We start from the raw sequence: 20951 nt of genomic DNA on the forward strand, positions 1-20951 counted from the left end.
CGCACACTTAGGGAATTTGGGTTGGATGGAGTTGCAGATACTTTAGACATCAGGGCTAGGATCTGGGGTGATATAGATAGACTGGGAGGGTGGTCCGCAGTCAACCACTTGGGATGGAATAAGTGCAAGCACAAAAACAGACTGGGGAATGACTGCCTAGACTCAGGTACTGGAGACAGGAACCTGGGGATTACAGTAGACCATAAGCTGAACGTGAGCTAACAGTGTGCTCTTGTTGCAAAAAAGGCCAATAGTATGTTAGGTTGTATTAACAGAAGTGTCACTTGCAAACCATGGGAAGTGATTCCACTCTACTTAGCACTGATGAAGCCTCACCTAGAGTATTGTGTCCAGTCTGGGGAACCACATTTTAAGAAAGATGTAGACAGATTGAAAAGAGTCCAGTGTAGAACAACAAAAATTACTAGGGGTCTGGGAAGTATGACTTATGGGGAAAGGTTGAAAGAAAATTATTTAGTCTGGAGAAGAAAAGACTGGGTGGAGAGTTGATAACAGTCTTCAAATACCTGAAAAGTAATTAGGCTAGGAACAGACATTCAAAAAGCTGGAGCCTGAATTGATTCAATCTTTGCAGGTTAGTCTAACCTGCCTAGGTTGAACCAGTCTATAATAGCACAGACATTGCCTCTGGCCTGAGGAACTGCAAGCACATGCCTGCAGTTGCTTAGGCCGAAGCTGGGAGCTGCTAGAATGTGCCCTTGGTGGCAGGAGGGGGGAGGGGGAGGGGGTTGGGAAACGTGGCCAGCCTGGGCTGAACTGGCCAGAGAGGGATTTAATTCCCCCCTTCCTGTCCCATCATGGTCGCTCCCCTCTCACTGCTCCAGCAGTCGGGTGGGGGGGCAGGGCCAGGCGCCACCAGCTGGGCCCCTTAGGTGGGTGGCAGGGAGTGGGGTTATTCTGCCCTCTGCCCTCATGGCATCATAGTGGGGTTTGCCCACCCAGCCACTGCCACCACCACCGCCACTCTCTCTGTGCTCAGGGCAAGTGGTGCAATAAGCCACCTCCACCAGATGCCTCCCTGTCCCCTCTGCCTTAGGGGGCATTGCTGGCAAGCCTCTGGCCATACCCCTGCCCCTGTACCAGGGAGTGGGGAGTGCCAGGCTCAGATCCATGCAGGTGGGACAGGGATGCATGGCTTAAACCCCCTCCCTGGCCAGTTCACTTGAGGCTACTGCCAGGACTAGCCATGCCCCTGCCACTGGAGCAGGGAATGGAGAAATACTCATGGGACAGGAGAGAGAGAGGGAAATAAACCTCTTCCCTGCCCCCTTTGCCTTAGGAGAGCTAGCTTCTGGTCATGCCCCCGCCTCTTCCCACCCTTGCTCCACATAGGGAGCAGAGGAGTGGGGTCAGCCCTGCTGCGCTGGAGCAGAGAACACAACCCTGCCCAAGGCTGCAGAGCATGCTGGGATGCTGGGGAACTCTGCTTTAACTTAAACCAGGAAGGGATCTGGGACAGAAATTCTATAAATGGGCTCAATGAGTAAAGTCAAATACTACATTCAACCAGTTTTATCTCAAACCCATTTCAGCCATTTTGAAACTGCTCAGGGCTAGGAAAGAAATTACACATAAGCCAGTATAAGTGATTGGAAACTGGTTCAAATCTGTACCAACAGAAGTTCAGTGCACATAAACCACTTTCAAAATGGCCAAAACTGTTTTAATATAAGCCTGGATGGATGCAAAGTTGTGGGTTTTCCAGAAAAATGTTAATTGGAAAATGTTCCAGAAAATTTTCCAATGCCCTAAATAGAACGTGATCTGATTTAGCATGTTTATTTGACTTATATTTAGTACACAAAACTAAAAAAGTACCCCATGTTAATTTTATGTCCCAATAGCCAGTTTTTATGTCCTAGTAGCACAATTTGATGTCCCAATAGCATTACAACTGAAATATTTGATTAGGAAAAAATTAAATACAGCCCACTTAATGTACTTTAAGTTTTATATTCAAACAAATTAAAAAAAGAAAAATTATTTTTATTGGAATACTTGTAAAAATGTAAATACAATATACAGTAGCACATATTTTCCTTACATTGTTTGTTTCAATTTAAGTAAAAAATTAAGGCACTGAAAACTGTTACACTATTTTAGCACACCCAAATAAATGTTCATGATATGCTGTGGTTTTCCACTCATATACTCCAACAGAGTTTAACTCTCTTCCACTGTGGTCATTGGATCACCTCCAGTTTCACTGTCGCTATCTGCAGAATCACTTGCACTACTTATTAGTTCCATTTCAGAATCCGGTTGAGGCAAATCTGATTCAGAACTACTTGAACCAGATTCTCTTTCACTAAAGGATGGTTTTACCAGTGAGTCTATGGGCACGGGCACCTTATCTTTCACTGCATCTTCTTCGCTAATTGTGCTTCTGACTGATTCTCCAGAAGCAAGAGATTTTGAGAAATAGATACAAGCTTAGTGGTGTGTTCATTCATTAGTCTATTCCTCTTTTTTTGCCTTGATTGAGCTGAAAACCTTCCAGTTCTGTTCACAAGAAGCTGCTGTTGGTGTAATGCTTAGGATCCTTAGAGCAATCCTGGACAACAGTTGGGTGTTACAGTATCCCTTTCACCATGTGAGAGGTGACATATTCTCTGCTGCCCACCAAATGATGTCTTTGCTCCAAAGTTTTTCTTTTGCAAGGTACTCAGCAATGTCTGTCATCACACCTATTTTGTCAATGTTGGGGACATTCTTCACTACTTCTATAACTGTATCGAGAGCAGTAGATAATTCATCTTCTGATAAATCCTCTGTGTTGAGAATCCAAAAAGTTTGCTTCCAGATGAACTGGATGAGAGCAATACTCAGATCTCTTAGTAAACATTTGTTTTACTTCTTTTTTGGATAGAAATGAATCAATTAGATTTTCATTCAGTTATCTCTGGAATATTTGAAAGGCTTGGTGTATCTCCTTCAAGTTTCTTGATAGCCACTGAAACTGGTAGTAGCAAACTGACTGCTCCTTGAACTTGAACCCAGAACACATAGCTGTCAAGAATCTGCTTCCAAAAGTTCACGGGAATAGTCTGGGATACTGTGTCATCTATTGAAGCACACTACAAACAGTTCTTTGTGTGCAGCAAACTATATAAACACTTTGTTGCTGAGCCCCATCTAGTTTCTCCTGGCAATAAAAGTGCACTTTTCTTCCCCTTTTCTCTTTCTGTAGTTTCTTCAAAGTCTGATTAGCAATATGATGATTGTTGAATACCTTCACAATTGCTTTACAGTTTGCCAATATTGTCTTCATTGTATTCACACTTACTATGTCCTTTGCCAGAAGATTCAACCCATGAGCAAGAAAGCCAAATACAATTAAATGAGGATACTTTGCCTTTAATATTTACCATGCAGCTTTCATGTTACGCGCATTATCAGTTACGAGGGCTTGTACCCTGGAGACCTTCACTTCCAATCTCTTCACTCAGTAATTTGGCTATGTATTCACCTGTATGATGAGAAGATTTGGTAACAATTACTTTCAGGAATGTTGGTTCAGGTGTTCCTAACATAATGTTCAATAAAGGATTTCCTTGTATATCAGTCCATTCATCTGACATCAGAGTCAGTGATTCTGCTTGACCAATCCTTTGAATAACCATTGTTTGAACTCTGTCATACTCTCTGTCTAAGAGAGAATGAGATAAGTGATAATATGACAGTAACTTATATGATAGGCAAATTAGTTTGTAATGTTCCTTCCAGTATTGATTTTCAGCTATAGAAAGAGGTGTACCACTTGCAAATATAGCTCATGCTAATGTCTCATTTGCTTTTTCTTGTTCTTCTTTTGACATTTTGTCCACAAAGCTTGATAAAAAGGTTGACAGTCTTGGCTGTATTCTCATGGTGGATCACATAGCTGGTGACAGTGACCTTAAAAGCAAGGATCCTGCTTCTTCTTCCCCCAAACCTGGCAGCTCAACATTTTCATTTTCCATCTTTTGCAAATCTGCTATTTCACTTGAGCTACCAAGTTCCTGCAACAAAATGGGGAAAAGATTTTTATTTTAGCTTATTCTAGTCTGGCATCATCCATCAGAAAGAGAAGGAGAAGCAACAGAGAGCTTTCTTCATTGTAATGATGCCACACATTAGATTTTTCTTCTGATTAGGTATTATTATGACTACTTCAGACCAAAAGCACTACAAAACTAACAGAACTTATGCAAACACTTCAAACTTTCCCACATCCATAAAAGAAATGAGACACTGTGCTGTGTGTTTGCTGAACTGAAAGTGAAACAAAAAATAATTGCAGTTTTAATTCTGGTTTTGCTTTCACTTGCAGTCTGAGATGAAATAAGAATTTTAGCTCTGGTTTTTATTTGACTTGCAGAGCCAATTAGGTGAATTCATAACTTGATTTTTGGTTTGGATTATTATGTGAGTGTATTTACCCTCCTGTTTACAAATCAATAAAACATATATGTACTCTCTCATACACTTCCATGGGATAATCACCTGAAAAACATTAATTACAACTTTGAAACTGCCAAGCTTGCCTAATATTGTATTGGTATCCATTTATTGTTACTAATGAATTTTATGAAACAATGAATTTTTGGAAATGGAAAATTTCCCATGGAAAAATAAAGTACCTACCCCACATCTCTGGATAGATGTAGCATCAAACTTAACTGATTTAGGTTAAATCCATTTATTGAACTTCTGTCCCAGATTCCATCCAGACTTAAATTAACTCACAGTCCCTCAGCATCCCAGGATGCTTTGTACCTCTCCTGCAAACCACCCCTTGCAGGATAAACAGGCTAGCTGTGGCCCAAGCTGTCTGCTCCAGGGAGGTGTGCTCCAGTGGCCCCCAGCTTCTGGCATAGGTCACTGCAGGCATGTACCTGCATTTCTGGAATGAAAAGTGAATGTCTGTTCACTTGTTTGTCAGTTCAATTTATGCATCTTAGACTAACCTGCAAAGATTGACTCAATTCAGCCTTAGGCCTTTTGACTGTCTGTACTTAGCCTAGAGGTTCAGTACTATGGATCTCTCTACTCCTACCTCTGTTCTTTGGGATGTCTTACTTCCTAAGAGTTGCATTAAAAGTTAGGTACTGTTTACATAGCTACAATCAGAAAAAAAAATAGCTTCTGTTTAACCACAGCACAAAATGCTACATTGTACAAACTTATACTATTGTGAGGTTTCATGCTTTGCACATCGCTCCATGAGATAATGTTACTCACAATGCTTTGATATAGGTTTATTCCAGCACTGAGTTCCATCACTTCTCATATCTTATTGTTTGGACAATATCAGGTGAAATTATCTATGTGCCAAATAGGGCTGACTTGTATGAGAGGATCCATGGCATAAGTGGAAAAGGTAAATGACCATTTTTGGTCATCACAGAGTGTGTTTAAAATGAAAGATCGGGGGAGGCAAGGTTGTTAAGTGGACAAGGTAAATCTGCTATGAATATCATCTTTAATGTACCCATCTGGCTTTTTGATGATGTGCCAAAATCTCCCTATATATCCAGGGTGAACAGACGGAAAATTAGCTTACTTATTCTGTAGAAGTAGCAGGAGCTTACATGACATGTTAGCAGAATAATTCTAAATGTGTTCAGTTGTTGTGGGTTCTCTTCCTTGTGATACAGATGCTTATTTTACATGATAAAATAATTAAAGAAATATATACGCTCAGTATTGTGAAATTTAATAAAATAAATGCGTTGAATATATTTCAATGACAGGTCTGCTGTTGGCTATTTTTCCCAGAAAATATAAACACATAGTTATAAATAACTTGCCTGAAAGGAAAGGATGGCTATCTGAGGAAGCAAAAGCAATTGGTGTTATCACCTTGCTCAATTAGGAGGGAAAAAACCTATATCAAGTATGCATTTGGTGAGCAAGTCAGAAAAGAGAAACAAGGGCAGTGAGGTGAACAATCATTCCCTGCCCTTATTTTTGCTTATTCTTAAAAGCAAAATATAGAAACTTTTTTTAAAAGTTAGCTTTTTTTAATTATTACAATACTGCTGCCCCCAGGCAGAAGCCGCAGGCAGGTCTAATTTTGAACAGTTTGGTACTCAAATAGCAAATGAGCCAAGCTCCCCCTCATCTTGGCCATAAGTTGGAGGAATATATTTAGAAGTATGAAATCTTCTTTCACGCTGTGGGGGCATCTACACAAGACACTTACAGTGGAGTTGACTAATTAACTTTGCAGTAATGTCTCTGTAAAAGTAAACTAATTAACTCCACTGTAGGTTAGTACTGGCCAATACAAGTTCTATCACACAGTGGAGTTATTTACTCTGTCGCAATGCACATATAAACAGTGACCAGGGCTGGCTGTGGCATGAGGGTGCTACAATGCTGGGCTAGCCAGCAGACAGCCCCTGCATTGTAGCACTCTCGTACTCCAGTCATCCCCTCTGCAGCACATTGAGCTGGGGTGGAGCAGCTCCAGGCTATCAGGCTGACCCCGCCTGTCAGTTGGGGATGCACCACCTTGGCTCAATATGCTGCGGTCCCAGGTGCGTATGTAAACACTATGCCTAAGTGCAATAAACTCCGGTATGAGCTGCACTGGAGTTTATTGTGTCGCATTAATTTCACATAGAAATGCACCCTGCTTTGACATGTGGTATGTGGACTTTCTTCAGCATCAGCATACTGTTACCTTTGTTTAGCTGTTTGTGGTTGTGCACATCTATTTATTGCAGTAGTACCAAGTGATCCCTGCTCTCTAAGCCATCCTCTTGCAAAGGACAGAACTTCTTTCTCAAGTTCTGATATGGAGGTTAAGTCTATTTAGTATTGTGTACGCATCGTGCCACACAGGAGATACATTTTCCTATCTAGTTTCCATAATGAAATAAACTGCCAGTGCATTGAATTGTCTCTGTTCCTCTCTGTTGTAAAAACAGTATGAGAGAAGAATCAGGGCCACAGTTCCCGTGTGACTGTAGAGTGAGGAGAGAAGCACATTTCAAATCCAGATTTCAAACATCCTTTCTTGTGGTGTTCAGATCAGGATTTCATTTCAGTTCTTGATAGAATTTGAGGAGCCAAATGTGAAATCTGTAACTAGATTCTGATCACTGACACAAAGCCCAAGTTGCATTTTGGACCAAAAGCTAAATACTTAAAGTCAATTGTCTATGAGCTCCATGAAATCAACCTCTTTGTGGATCTGATACCCTAACTGGAAGTAGCTTTAATATGATCACTACTGCTCCAAGGGCCTGATTATTCGATCTAACAAATCTCTGTTCAGCATGGGAGCAGAATGAGAAAAGAAACAAAGTTGGCTTCAGGCCTTTTTGGGTTTTTTGGCAGCGGGGTACCATTCAGCTGCTGCCACAGTTTAAGCCACCTCAGGCTACTCTAAATACCACCTGGTTGCTTATGGCCTCAATCATTCTCTTTGGCACTCAGGAGTCACAGGAACACATTGTTATGTCCTGGTCTTTTTGGTCAGGTACAGACATTACACTTTTACTGGTGTAAGTGATTGGAAACCACTCTATACCTATAACAACAGAAGTTCAGCACACATAGACTGGTTTAAAAATGGCAGAACCTGGCCTAAGATTTGCCCCTACCCCACCAAAGGGTGAATGTGTGTTCTGTTTGCTACCGATCTAAATTATGCCACTTACAGAAAAACACATAACTTAGATCCATTTCATCTCGGGCTTTTTCAATTCCTGTACTTAGCCATTGACAGTCATGGCCTCAGTCATGGGCTAAATGGAGTAGTGGGTATCCAACAGTAGACCCTTTAATCTTTCTGTGTAACCCTTTCCCACAGCTATAGCAAGTTAAGTAATCTGTCTCTCATGCTTAAATTGGCTATACCCTGTGCAATTTAACAAACTCAGTGTTCTGCAATTTTCTACAAAGGAATATTGCACAGATTATCCAGTCTTGTGGTTTCAAAAATATGAAGGGAAATGAAGAGTTGTTAAGAATGAATCACTTAATGCTCACAGTATTGCTCTATTTACTAGAGCACACATAGGAAAAGATTTAAACTGACAGCCTACAGATTCCATGCGACCCACAAGGATTTAACATGCAGTTTCTGGGCTTCTACTCAGCCACACTGTTCCTATCCCTCCAGATGCAATAGCAGCCAGGGTCCTGGGGCTCCCCCTCAGTTTTTGCAGCCTGATCCAGGAGGCAGGGCAGTACAGTACAGCCTGCATTGCTGGAGGAGCCAGTAGCCTGAAGCAGCCTTGCAGTGAAGGGCCCCTGGGGAACCAACAGGAAGCTGCAGGTGGAGTAAGGCACCTCACTGTGCAGCAGTGTGGGTGCCCACCCCTGCATGTGCAGTGCAACAGGTGGGGAAGCACCACCTATGCACATGGCTCAGTGGGAGGGTGGAGCACCCATTTGCTCACACAGTGCAGTGGCATGGGGAAGCACCTGCTCACACATGTGGTGCTCTGGAGTTGGGGGTGTTTGCCTGTCTGCACACAGCATCAGGCTTGGGGTCCAATGACCCTAGTGCAGCCTCAACAGTGTGCAGCCCCTAGGGCATGAGATCCACAGCCTCTTAGAAGTTGAATAACCCTGCTTTAAATCAATAATTATGATGGAAGCCTTGTATTTGGATCCATACATATGTGGAATTTAATCCTTCTAGGTTTATACTTTATACTAACATATAGCAAAAACAACTTTTGATTGAAATGATCTCTTTTTTATACTCTCCTCCAGAATGCAGTATATGTGCAGGCAGAACTTTCACTTAAGATATTTGGAATTTGATCTGGAACATTAGGGATGATCGTGATGCTTTTAAAGTGCAGGCAATTCCTTCCATTTCCTTCTGTGACAGTTTACATGTATCCAGAGGAGATTTAATTTATATCTTGGGTCTTTTGCCTTGGGGAGTTATATTTAAATTGTATTCAGAAAGCTATAGAGTACCAATTAAAACAGGCAGTCAAGGAAATGCAGGAAATCAGTACATCCTCCCAACACCTTGGCCATATCTCTACACCCAGTCCTACTAGCTGCGAGTCTTCTGTCCCCAAACCCTCCAGGTAGCCTTCTTTTAATTGGTTTATGCTGGTGTTTACATCAAAACTAAGGTATTTCTTTTAGCTGGTGCACTTCTGTCTCTCAATTGATTCTCTCAGCATTGCCTGGTATATTGCAGTGGCATATTGTATCCCATAATACAAATAAATAAAAATAAGAATTGGCCATATTATGGTCATGTAACACCTGCATCCCTGAATTATGTTTACTGCATGATGTGATTAATCCATAAAAATGATTTACTGAATAACTAATCTGGAAATATGTATATATTATGTTTGTAATATATAATAAATTTAAAGTTTAGGGACTCAGGCTAGCTGAAAAGAATGGATCAGGATCATCATTATCTGAAACATATTTGAGAGAGTTAAATACTTTCTGGATTATGTAAAAAAATGAATAAACTACATGCATGGGGACTTTATATATATTAAGATAAATTGATTTTATTCCAATGTGTTCTCCCTCACTTTTCCATTCCTATTTCCTAAACAGCTCTTCTTTTTTGATCTTTCTTCCCTATTCTCTTTCCCATCTTATTCATTTTACAGTTTATTTTTTTGCTGATATAGTCACTGAATATCATAAGTATTTGGAACTATGTAAGCCGTTTGATTGTATTTTTGGTATTTTACATATATTTTCCCACTGAATATTATTATAACTGAAATATCTGCTACTGTGAATTTCCTTTGGTCTTATTTTTTGTCTCACAAGTTTAATGTTTAGGTTATGAAATTTTGGTAAAAAAATATGGATTATTTTTGTTTTCCTCTAAACAAAATGCTGACTTCAGAGAGCTTGGGCATAAAAACGTGGTAATTTTCATTCAAGTACCAGTAATTGAAACATCATTTCGTAATGCATATATACCATACAGAGTATACAACACAATATAGAGTGAATAAAATGCCATTCTATTTTATTCTCTGTTTGATGCTTGTGTAAGGAAATGACATTTGAGTTTCTGGCATGTGAATGACCTGGCACCTGAATTACATGTATTCTTCTCTAAATGGTTTTCTGATTTCAGTGCTCACATTACAGTGAACAATTATTTTTATGCTGCAAATTAAAATTTAGTCTGAAAGTAATGAAGCCTCGTTTCACAATGGAAATGCAGATGGTCATGCTCCAAGATCTCTCAGTGATGAGTCATATATTAATATTCACTAAGAATGAAATTTGGATTTGAAACTAAAATATGGTACAAATGAAAAATGGTATTGAAAGAATGGTATACATAGAAGCAGAACCCTTTTATATCATGCAGGCATCTCAGTATGGGGCTGAACCACAGGCCACAATCCATGATGTAGTTAGTTGTTCCCACATCTGAGATGACTGTCATACTTTATATTAATGGGCACAATCTGCTGGTATGTTAGCAAAATAAGTAAAGAATAACCATCTATACCGGGGTTGTCAACGAGGGGTATGCATGCCCTTGGGGGTACCTGAACCGGTCCTAGCGGGTACGCACAGACAGGTGGGGAAGGAGCACCACCGCGGCAAAGCAAGGGCAGTGGTGCCCCTCTGTGGGGTGGAGAAGCTCGCATGCAGCAGCTGCTACCACCATGCACGAGCCTGATGAGCTTCCCTGCCCCGGCCCTGCTCCTAGGAGGCATTGGCACTCCATCCCCACTCACCCGCATGCTGTCCCTACCTCCCTGCTCTGTGTCTGGCCATGCACCACTCCCACTCAGCATTCGGGTGTGCGCTAAACACCCCCCCCTCGGTGTTTGGCCGTACACTAACTCTCCCCTCCCCCCCCACTCAGCATCCAGCCACCAGAGGTACTTAGACTAAAAAAGGTTGAAAAAGCCTGATCTATACTGATCTTTAAGGGTTTTTAAGTTTTTAAGTTTTTGTAGAACAAGAATCAGGCATTTTGCTAACTGAACTTCCACAGCTGTTGCTCATGCAGTGCCTGCTTCCTAGCTAAGTAGAGACTAGGATAATTCATAAATGAAACTTCAGAAACATTTGTAGATGAACTGATAGATATTTTACAACTAAAATATACATTTAAAGTAGTCTAAAATGCTGATAATATTCCACATATTTAATTTTATAAACTAAATAGCCATGGTTTTAATTTTTTGTTGAAAATTTAAAAAATATTCCAATTAGGCTCCAATACAATGCATTGTATTTAAGACTATTGTATTTAACATATTAAAATGTTAAAGGCATGTGATACAAATGCAGTGCATTTTATGCTCCAAATAATTCTGAAACACCTGAACTGTTTTTTCCTGTACACCCCCCAGAATTTTACAAGACAAAACATCCCTTTAGGGCTGTGCATTTATATGCCAAATTTCAACCCAGAGGAGACTGCAACTAGCACTGTAAATGTGCTGATGATAGTTTTATAATGGAAAGCCTGAAAGAGCCTTAAGTACAGTCTCACTAATGTAATGCTATAATACATAACCAGTCTAATTTGGAGCTAAAAGCCAGTTATCAAGTAATACTTTTGTACAGCTAATATTGTTAACATCTTAATTTTCCTCCTCTTTTAGATTTGAATTACAGTTTACTTTAAAATGAAATCCACTTACAAGATGCATAATGGCTTTCTACTTTAATTTTGCTGTTGTGATTGGTTTTATAGATGTCCAAATTGTCTTTTTTTAACCCCTCTATGGAGCCCATTGCAGTGAAATAATTATGCAGAACACAATATAGACTCCATGTGCAAATTGTACCAATTATATTATCATAACTTGATTAGGAAAAGGTTTGCAAAGGAAATGAGTATCAACATGGTTTACATTAGGAATGAAGCTAGTGCCCTCAGATTGTTTATCATCTCTCTGAATGTGCATAAAAGACTAGTAGCTCTGTCATGTCAGCTTCTTAAAAGTAGCCTGCATCCCACTAGAAACTGACAGCGTTGCCATGGAGTTGCACTCAGATGTCAAGGCAAAGATAAAACCGATTTCTAGTTAATAACTGAGTTATAAACAGAAAGTAAACTAAGATGGGTAAACAAAAATCAAATGGCCTGTTATAATATTGGATACCTTCTGTATCTCTCTGCCCTTCCTTCTCAATCATGTTATAAATAGTCACTTGGTGCTTTTCAATTAAAGACTTGTATAATTAATATTTGATGGCAAAGAGCTACAGTTTTAAGGGAACAGGTCACCTGGTATATTCAATATTCTGCCTTGTGTGGATACAACACAGGTGTGTGTATACTATGTAAATCTCTTAGATGGGTCTCCCCCCAAGTATGATTGTGCCTGTGCAGCGGATAAAGGCATTTATATTGCTTCATTTGCCTGAATCCAGGAGTTATGCCTCCCAAAACAATTTGCAACATTCCCTTTCTTCTACTGTCACATTTAATCATTTTAGAATAATTTGCAAGGAAGACACAGGTCAGATATGTTTGTCCATGTGAATTTCAGGGCATGAGCTAATATATTCAATAATCCACATGAAAAGAGTTAACATGACCTGACTGATGGAATCAATGCCATATCATTATTCCACAGTAAAATTAGGTAATATACTATATTTACTCAAATATAAGATGATCCTGAATATAAGATGACCCCCTAATAATTAGCTTCTATATATGGAGAATTTATAAATTTGTTACCATTTTCCAGGTATACAATCTAAGTATTGGAGAGCTGTCTTAAATCCTTCCCCCGGCAACAGCACAGGAAGCAGTGGTGGGGATGGACAGTCAGGTGGGCCCCTTGCCCTCTGTTCTGCCCACTTCTTCCCTCTGCAGCCTTCCTAGTCCCTGCCATCTGCACCCCACACTCCCACCTTCCCTCTGCTCCTCCCCCACTCCTCCCAGTCTGCCTCTTCCCACCCACGCCCTGCAGTCTCTGTCCCTTCTCTCCCAACTCCTCCCAGTCTCTGCCTCTTCCCCCTACCCACCTTTATGTCAGACACTTCTCAGAGCACAGCAGATAGAAACTCAACCCTTTCCTGGCCATGCAGCACTGTTAGTGTGCTGATTGGCTGGTAAGGGCTGAGGTTCCAGTGCTATGAGGGGTGGGGAGGAAGCCAGAAGCTCCAGAGTGGAAGTGGAGGGAAGGGCACAGGAGGCTGCTGTGTGTCTGACTCTGGCCCCAACCCAAGCTCAGGGCCAGAGTCAGAGCTGCAACAGCCACCTGATCCCCCCTTCATTTCATATGTGAATGTAAGATGAGGGGATTTTTTTCCCCCATGTTGATTGGGGGTTAAAAACCTTATCTTATACTGGATTAAATACAGTATTAAAAATAAACTGTATGGCCCCAGTTAAAGTAATAAACTTGTCTTATTTGAGCTGCATTATCATATGTTTGTTATTGTTTACTGTTATGATCTCTTCATAATGCTCTGAAGTGTAAAACATGAGATTCATCTGATTTTATTATTTCTTTTAATAGTGGCTAGTATTCAGAAGCTTCCTGCAGCATCTGTTCTAACAGACATCAATTTCCCAATGAAAGGCAGAAAAGGAATGGTTGACTGGGCGCGAAACTCAGAAGACAGGGTTGTCATTCCAAAAAATATCTTCACCCCTATGTCATCAGGTAAATAAATATTCAGGCACAATATTATATTGAAGGAGAAATTTTGCTCATTAGATTAAGGAATCTGAGAATTGTTGTCCCATATGGCTACTTCTTAATGTATTAATATTTCCAAAATGGATATTTTACTTTACTGATCCCCCATATGAATTTGTTGAGGCTTGATTTATATATTAAGAGATTTTTAAGGTCTTGTAGAAATTCAAAGTATTACCAGTTACATTGTCTTGCCTGTAGTTTACAATATTCATGCATCTTAGCATTCATGTGTTCATAGAAAATAAAAAGCTCAACATTGTATTCTCCTGATTCTACTGTAGACATTTTCAGGGACATTTTCCTGTCACCACATTACAGCATCATAGAGACTGATTTTATTTCTACTGGCTGATCCTCTCTAAACTGTTCACAGTGGTTCCAAGGCCAGTATGCAATATACTCTCCCACCCTAAACAAGTATATTGCAAACTCACCCCTACATGTTAAAAATGTCCCCTATAGTTAATTCAAAATGAAATGCCAGTATACACATACCATATTTACCCAAATAGAAGACAATTATAAAACAAACCCCCAGTAATTAAATACTATATGTGGAAAAATGATAACTTTGTTATAATTTTCCAAGCACAGAATGTAATTATTGGAGGTTTCCTTTCAATTTGTCCCTCTTCCACTGTTACAGCAGGGAAAATAAATCTGAGGGGTCAGGTAGCCCCTTTGCTGTTTGCTTCCCCCAAACTTTTTCCCCTGGCAGCCCCTCCCCTCTCTCCTTACTATCAGAGCCTACTTTCCCTGAGCACAGAGAAATGAGGAGCAAATTTGAAAACAATAATCTTGAAATTAAACATGGTTATAGTAATTTGCATATAATACCCATACACTTAGTTAATCCAGACTTGATGCATGTTACCTTTACTCCATAAACACACTTCTGAGCATCACTTTGGCACCTATTACATGTCGTACAAACTACGCATGATATTAGTCCAAAGCCAAAGGCTCATAATTTACCACATTGTTCATTGGGTTGGGCCCCAGCAGGCTCAACAGCATTTCAAGCTTTGGTGATCCCACAGCTCAGCACTGCTCAATATGTGTGTGTACTTCAGATACTCCGCACCCCACAAAGGATCAATGTAGCTGGTTAGCCCCCCACTCATGACTGGAACTGGGTGTTCATGTCACAAGCCCTGGAATCCTTAAAAAGTTTATATGAATTTGAGATGCAGGGCAACCTGGTCTGGCTTCATTTCATGGAGGGTGGGACTACACTAATCATATGTTCCAGGCTGGGAGAGTGGGTGGCAGAGAGATTCTGAGTTAATGGTTTTGGGGTCCCATTTGGTAATGTTTGCCAGGCATTTAAGGCTGGTGAAGAAACACGAATCATTAGACAAGGAGAAGAAAGGCACAGTTCAGCTGTGAAAGTGAAGAGGAAATTGAAATGTATTCAATGTAGTGGCTAACCTTGACTTGAAATAGAGTCAGTGCTGAGGGAGATTGAGCATAATAGGTACTACTACATGTCTTATTCAGATGGGCTGCATTAACCTATCCTTGTGGTAGGTTCCCATCAACACATCAAATGTAGCAATTTTGGCACCAAGAGAAAGGTGTAAGGGCTGGCTCTGGTCCTCCTGGTGTTGGCCTGGTATTGCAGTACCTCCAGGCCTGGTGCCAGTTTCCTGAGGAGGAAACATGCACATGATTTTTCTTAAGGGCTAAAATAAAAAAATATATAATTAAAATAAAATACCTGCACATACCTATCCCTAGCGACATATGCTGGCTAATGTATTGGTAAAGACAATATTTTAAAACATTTAAACTTTTTGGATTCAATTAATTTTTTGTTTGTTTTTTTGTTTTTTTAAGAATTAGATGAATCAACTGTATTCGTGCTTGGAGCAGTTTTGTACAAAAATCTGGAACTTATTTTGCCCACTTTAAGGTAAGAATTTATTTCAGCTTATACCATAGATTGCATTGCTTCAGGGGCATAACTCTAGGGCATGTCAAGATGAAAGCAGTCAACAAAGAACATGTGTGTTCATCATTTGCATTTTTGTACCATTCTTTAAAAATGTACATTTGCAATTCCTTTATGTATTGTGGGGTATGTGATGTCAGGAACCTGTGAATCCAATTGGTATACTGTAACCTGAGGAAAGACAAAAGTTTGTCTAACAGCTCCTGCAACCATAGAGATATCACAGAAATCCTCACCTCTTACACATTTCCTGGCCCATCATGGCTACAATAACACTCCAACTCTACTATAATGTAACTGGCATTTTATCTGAACTGTAGCTTGAAATAAAAGTTTCTTTGTAAGTATGTCAACTGATGAACAGCTGTAAAATAATACTCAAGCTACGTATACTTGGACTTAATACTGCTGTTCTCTAGTAGTGTACATGCTCTAGCAAGGAAAGAATCACCTGGTATACCAGTAGTGCTGGCCCTCATTTTCACTAAAGCCACTATTCTTCGAGTATGTTATCAATTAAAATTGCATTAGGATGAGAGAGCAGGTTGCGTTAGGATTAAGGAGCTTTCTGGGAAGGAAGAAATCCACATATCTCCACAGTTCAAATATATCAGTCAAATATATCATTCACCTCTTTAGGCCAATACAGGTACCTAAACAGAGAGGAAGAGCTTATTTTACTCCTAGTTATGTAAAATAATCCCCTTGCATTACTTTTTCCTTCCCAGATCATCAGTTAAGACAGATTCTTGCTGCACAAGCATTAGCCCAACCTGTACAGTAGTTTCTACTGCTACCTCTGTTGTTGTGTTGTTCAACAAATTACTGTATATTGTATCACAACAGATCTTAGTGAAGTAGAAATCCAGCAGGCCTCCTCTCACTTAGCCAAAGCTAATGGGGAAATCTTGACCAAAAACTGAAATATTTGAAGCAGGTTTATTTGTAGATTCATAGATTGTAAGGCCAGAAGGGACCTCAGAAGATCACTGGATCCAGCCCCCTGCACCAAGCAGGAAAGACAACTGGGTTTAGGTAACCCCAGCAAGGTGACTGTCCAGTCTCCTCTTGATGTTTTCCAGGGTAGGCAATTGCACCACCTCTAGAGGGAACTTATTCCACAGCCTGGACACACTAACTGTGAAGAAGTTTTTCCTAATGTTGAGCCTGAAATGGTCTTCCAGGAGTTCGTGGCCACTACTCCTGGTTTTCCCCAAGAGTGCCCCTGTGAACAGTTGTTCACCGAGCCCTTGATGTATTCCCCTAATTTAGCAGTAAACTGGTACCAAGTCCCCTCTCAGCCTTCTCTTTTTTAGGCTGAAGAATCCTAGGTCCCTCAGCCCTGCCTCGTATGGCATGCTTGACAGAAGAATAACATAATGTAATTTTTTTTTCCACAGCGGTAATCTTGGGGGGCAGGGGAGGAGGAGGGGAGGACATGTGGAGCTTAAGAATACAAATTACTCCTAATGTAGTTCTAAGGTATTATGAAGCTACAGCAATTGGATACAATGTGTGTGTAGTGAGGAGGGGGGAAAGGGGGATAGAGGGGTGGGTGATATCCACAGTGGTACATAACACAATTATCTCCTGTGTCCCAAGGAGCCTTATTTGTCCAAGGGTCTTCTTCAAGTGACAAACCATCTACCATCTCAGGAAGCATTCTTAAAGACTCATATATATTTTTGGCACTGCTTAAATAGTGAATTTTAATGTTCTAAAATGTTGGTGAGCATCTTCGGTTCGATGTGCCAATTCCTAAAATAAACCAGGAAGGAGGAAGTGCTTATAACAGCTGTATCCCTTTATTACATAGTCTGGGAAACAGAGAGAAATGGCTAAAATATTTAGGACTCCCTAGCAAACCTTAGGGACAGGGACAGCCACAGAAAAAAATGTGGAAGTGGTCACATATCTCTCAAACCTGTATTTTGTAAACAGCAATCAATGATCATGCACTTCTAGCTCCATAATTTAAGTTTAGTGAAAACAGGTCTGGATCATTGAAGCCTATTTTTTCTGCCTATTCAAAGCCATTTAAAGTGTTTCTTCCATCTATGGAAACTTGTTATTTTTCACCTTTTTCTGCTCCCATTAAATTTAAAGTTAAAATCCTAAATAGCTAGATTTCTTGGAGGTAGGATTAGGCCGTAAACGTAAAGCAAATAGGGCACTGTGAAGTATGAAGGGAATAGACTTCTTTGTATTCGTTCTTTGCCTTTATCATTTAAGACATTCGGCTGGTGGACCTCTGAACATATCAGCCTCCCATAGAAAGTGGTTACAAGAGCTGCCAGAACTGCATGGCTTGGTAAACTAAATATATTGATTCATAAATAAAAGCTATGGAAGTTCATATATGAAGAAATAATACCTCCCTATTCCTTCTAAAGTATTTGGTATAACTGGAATGAACTTGTGAGCTGATTTTGAATGTTGATGCAAATTGTATGAAAGTAGCAATGTCGATTGTGTTTGTGAATCAGGAATAAAAGCCATGATTAATTTTGTGGTATAATATTACTGCACATTTTCTAGTGTGTGTGTGTGTATATATATAAACCTTTCTAAATTACAGCAATAATGCCTTATATACATCATTGCACCTCATCAATATTTATACTGAAATGAGACTGCTGATACATATGCAATTTAAATCTATCAACTAATCAGGTAATGAAGTGTTTGGGATTTTTTTGCCCTTGGTAACCACATTTATAATTTGATTTCATGACCTCAAGATATAACAACAAAGGTACAACAGCTCTAAATTGTTCTAATGCAATGTTTATTCAGATACAACTCCAATTCTGAAAGAAAAACCCTTTAATGCTTTGTGCTGAATAACTTCATCCATTACACTCTTTCCAAAAAAAAACCCAAACCAAAATCTGAGCTGAAACACACATTCATTAAACTGGAATGAAAAATAGAACAATTCTTATTAAATTAAATGGAAATCAACTAGTTTATGCCAATTTAGGATCTGGTTATTACCACTCCAGAATGAAGTGAAGGATGCTATCCCCATAGTGCAGTGGTCACCAACAAGCAGATCCCAATCAACTGGTCAATCCCAGAGCCTCTGACAGTCAATCTCAGTCAGCATGTGTTCAGCCACCCCAGACTGAGATCGACTGTCAGAGGGTCCAGGATCGAGTGGCCGGGACGCAGTCCAGGAGTGGTGGTGGGACCCATGTGGCTGGGCTGAGCTGTGCCCCCTGCCACCAGGGCTGGGTGGGGCAATCCCCCTCCAAACCCTAGTGCCCTGTGGTGAGGGAAGGGGTGGGGCAGGGACAGGGGCAGGGACAGGGACAGGGGCCCCAGCCAGGCCAGTGGAGGCTCAGAGCCTGGGCGGTCCATCTAGGCATGCAGGGGGCAGGGGGTTCCTGCCACTGCACACACCCTTGCGGACACCCAGGGGCCATGTGCCCTCCAGATATGTGTGTAGGCTAGAGGCAGCAGCCACTTCACATTGGGCTTTGCACCCCGAGCCCTGCACACAGATCAGGGGGAACATGTGTCCTCCAGGCCTCCATCAGGGTCCATGCAGTGGCAGGAGCCCACTGTGTGCCTGGATGAGCTTCCCAGGCTTTGACCCTCCCCCAGCCTGGCCACAGCCCAACTCATCTGGTGGCAGGAGGTACGGAGGCATAGGCAGCAGGTTCTCAAGGCAGCCCAGCCACGAGCTTCAGGTGGCTGCAGCAGGGTTAGGGAGGGGGATGTGCAGTGGTGAGGTGGAGAGTGGAGCAGGGGCCAGTGATGCAGAGCCAGGGTTGGAGCAGGATGGAGCCATGAGTGGCTCATCTGTGGGGGTACGGGGCAGGGGGAACATGCAGCCCAGGAGGGCATGGGGGTTGCATGCCCCTAGATCTGCATGTGGGATGGGGCAGACTGGGGCCGGGGAGGCACATTTCTCGGCTCTTTGGCTCTGCAGTGGCAGCAGTGCTGGGAGGGAGTGGGAGCACTATGGTGAATTTTCAGGAGCCCACCCCATAGCATGGCCGCTGCATGCTGCCCCAACTCCAGCCCACCATGCCCTGCTCTGTGTGCAGATCCAGGAGCATATACCCCCTGTGCCCTCCCAGGCTGCAGCATTCCCCCTTAGTCCCTACACCCCCCAGATGAGCTGCTTGTCCCACGCCCACCCTGGCTGTGCAGTGCCGGCCCCTGCTCCACTCCCCCCTCACCACTGTGGGGTCAGGGGGAAGATTGAGACCCCAGCAGTGAGGGGAGTGGGGCACAGGCAGGAAAAGGGGATGGGGAGGGTGGGGGACAAGCGGAGGCCTGGGAAGCATGTGTCCCCCAGGTCTCTGCTTGTCCCACCACCCAGCCTGGCCAGGCCCACTCCCCCCAGCTCCTGCCATGTCCCCACCACTCCCACTGCCCTTTCGCCTTCCCCCACAGACTTACCTGCTGGGGGGGGGGCGCATCCCCAAGTAATTTTTTATCCCTCCACCTAGATCTGCCCCCCCTTCTCTGCCCACAGACTGACCTGTGGGGGGTTGGTTGGGGGGGTAGACCTGTGAGGGGGTAGATCTTGGGTTGCTTTTTAATTTAAAAATTTATCTCCTACCCAAAAAGGTTGGCAACCACTGCCTTAGTGAAAAGTTGCTTGAGCCTTATTGCTTGAATGTTAAAGCAGAGGTTGCAGCCTTCTGACTAGTGGAGCTTGGAGTGAGTTATTTTTGTGTGATTAGGTTTTAAATAAAAACCTGCCTGGTACTGTGATTACATTCTCCTTACTATTTACATGCATTGTATTTATTCATTTGTATTAAGCTGAACTGTGAAAGCCTTACTCATGTTGAGTCATGCCTTCCTTCTTGAACACACTGATGCTGTTTGCATGCAAGGTGTTATTCATCATGAACAAGGGGAATACAGTCTGCCTTTATATAACTCCTGGAAGTGGGGTAAATAAGCACAATATAGCTTAGAAATCCTGTTGGATAAGTGTTCCACAATGCATTGTGCTAAATAAAATGGCTACTGCTGCTGCTGCCAAAAAATATGTAAACAGTGAAAATAAAGTTAAGCAAAGAAAGAGACCAAAATCTAAGTCAAAGCAGGAAGCCACATGTGGTACCTCTAAAGGCCACCTTATTTGGACTCAAAGGATGCATCTCTATGAGCAAGAACATGCATTTCCCAAAGGACAAATAGGAGTGATTTTCAAAGCATTATTCAGTGACATATTTGCAACATTTGCTGTTCTCTATTCATGGTTTTTATACTCATCTCTCTCACACGAGGAATTATAAATGTAATTCTTTTTTTGGTCCAACAAAATGCTGCTGGATAGGGGAAAGTGAGTGGATATGTCAGGAGACTGGTAGTAT

The 20951-nt window shown here is 41.5% G+C and overlaps 1 protein-coding gene across 4 annotated transcripts in view; it reads left to right on the plus strand.

Moving 5' to 3' along the window:
• The window catches only part of ADGRB3 (adhesion G protein-coupled receptor B3), a 733084-nt gene that overhangs the window by 410852 nt on the left and 301281 nt on the right, over positions 1–20951 (plus strand). For all 4 annotated transcript variants that reach the window (XM_059730831.1, XM_059730825.1, XM_059730832.1 and 1 more), the window contains 2 exons: positions 13470–13616; positions 15495–15570. In XM_059730831.1, the coding sequence (XP_059586814.1) occupies positions 13470–13616; positions 15495–15570 (223 nt within the window). The remainder of the gene's footprint in view (positions 1–13469; positions 13617–15494; positions 15571–20951) is intronic.

The sequence above is a fragment of the Alligator mississippiensis genome, chromosome 1 (assembly GCF_030867095.1).
Source record: "Alligator mississippiensis isolate rAllMis1 chromosome 1, rAllMis1, whole genome shotgun sequence".
NCBI lineage: Eukaryota > Metazoa > Chordata > Crocodylia > Alligatoridae > Alligator > Alligator mississippiensis.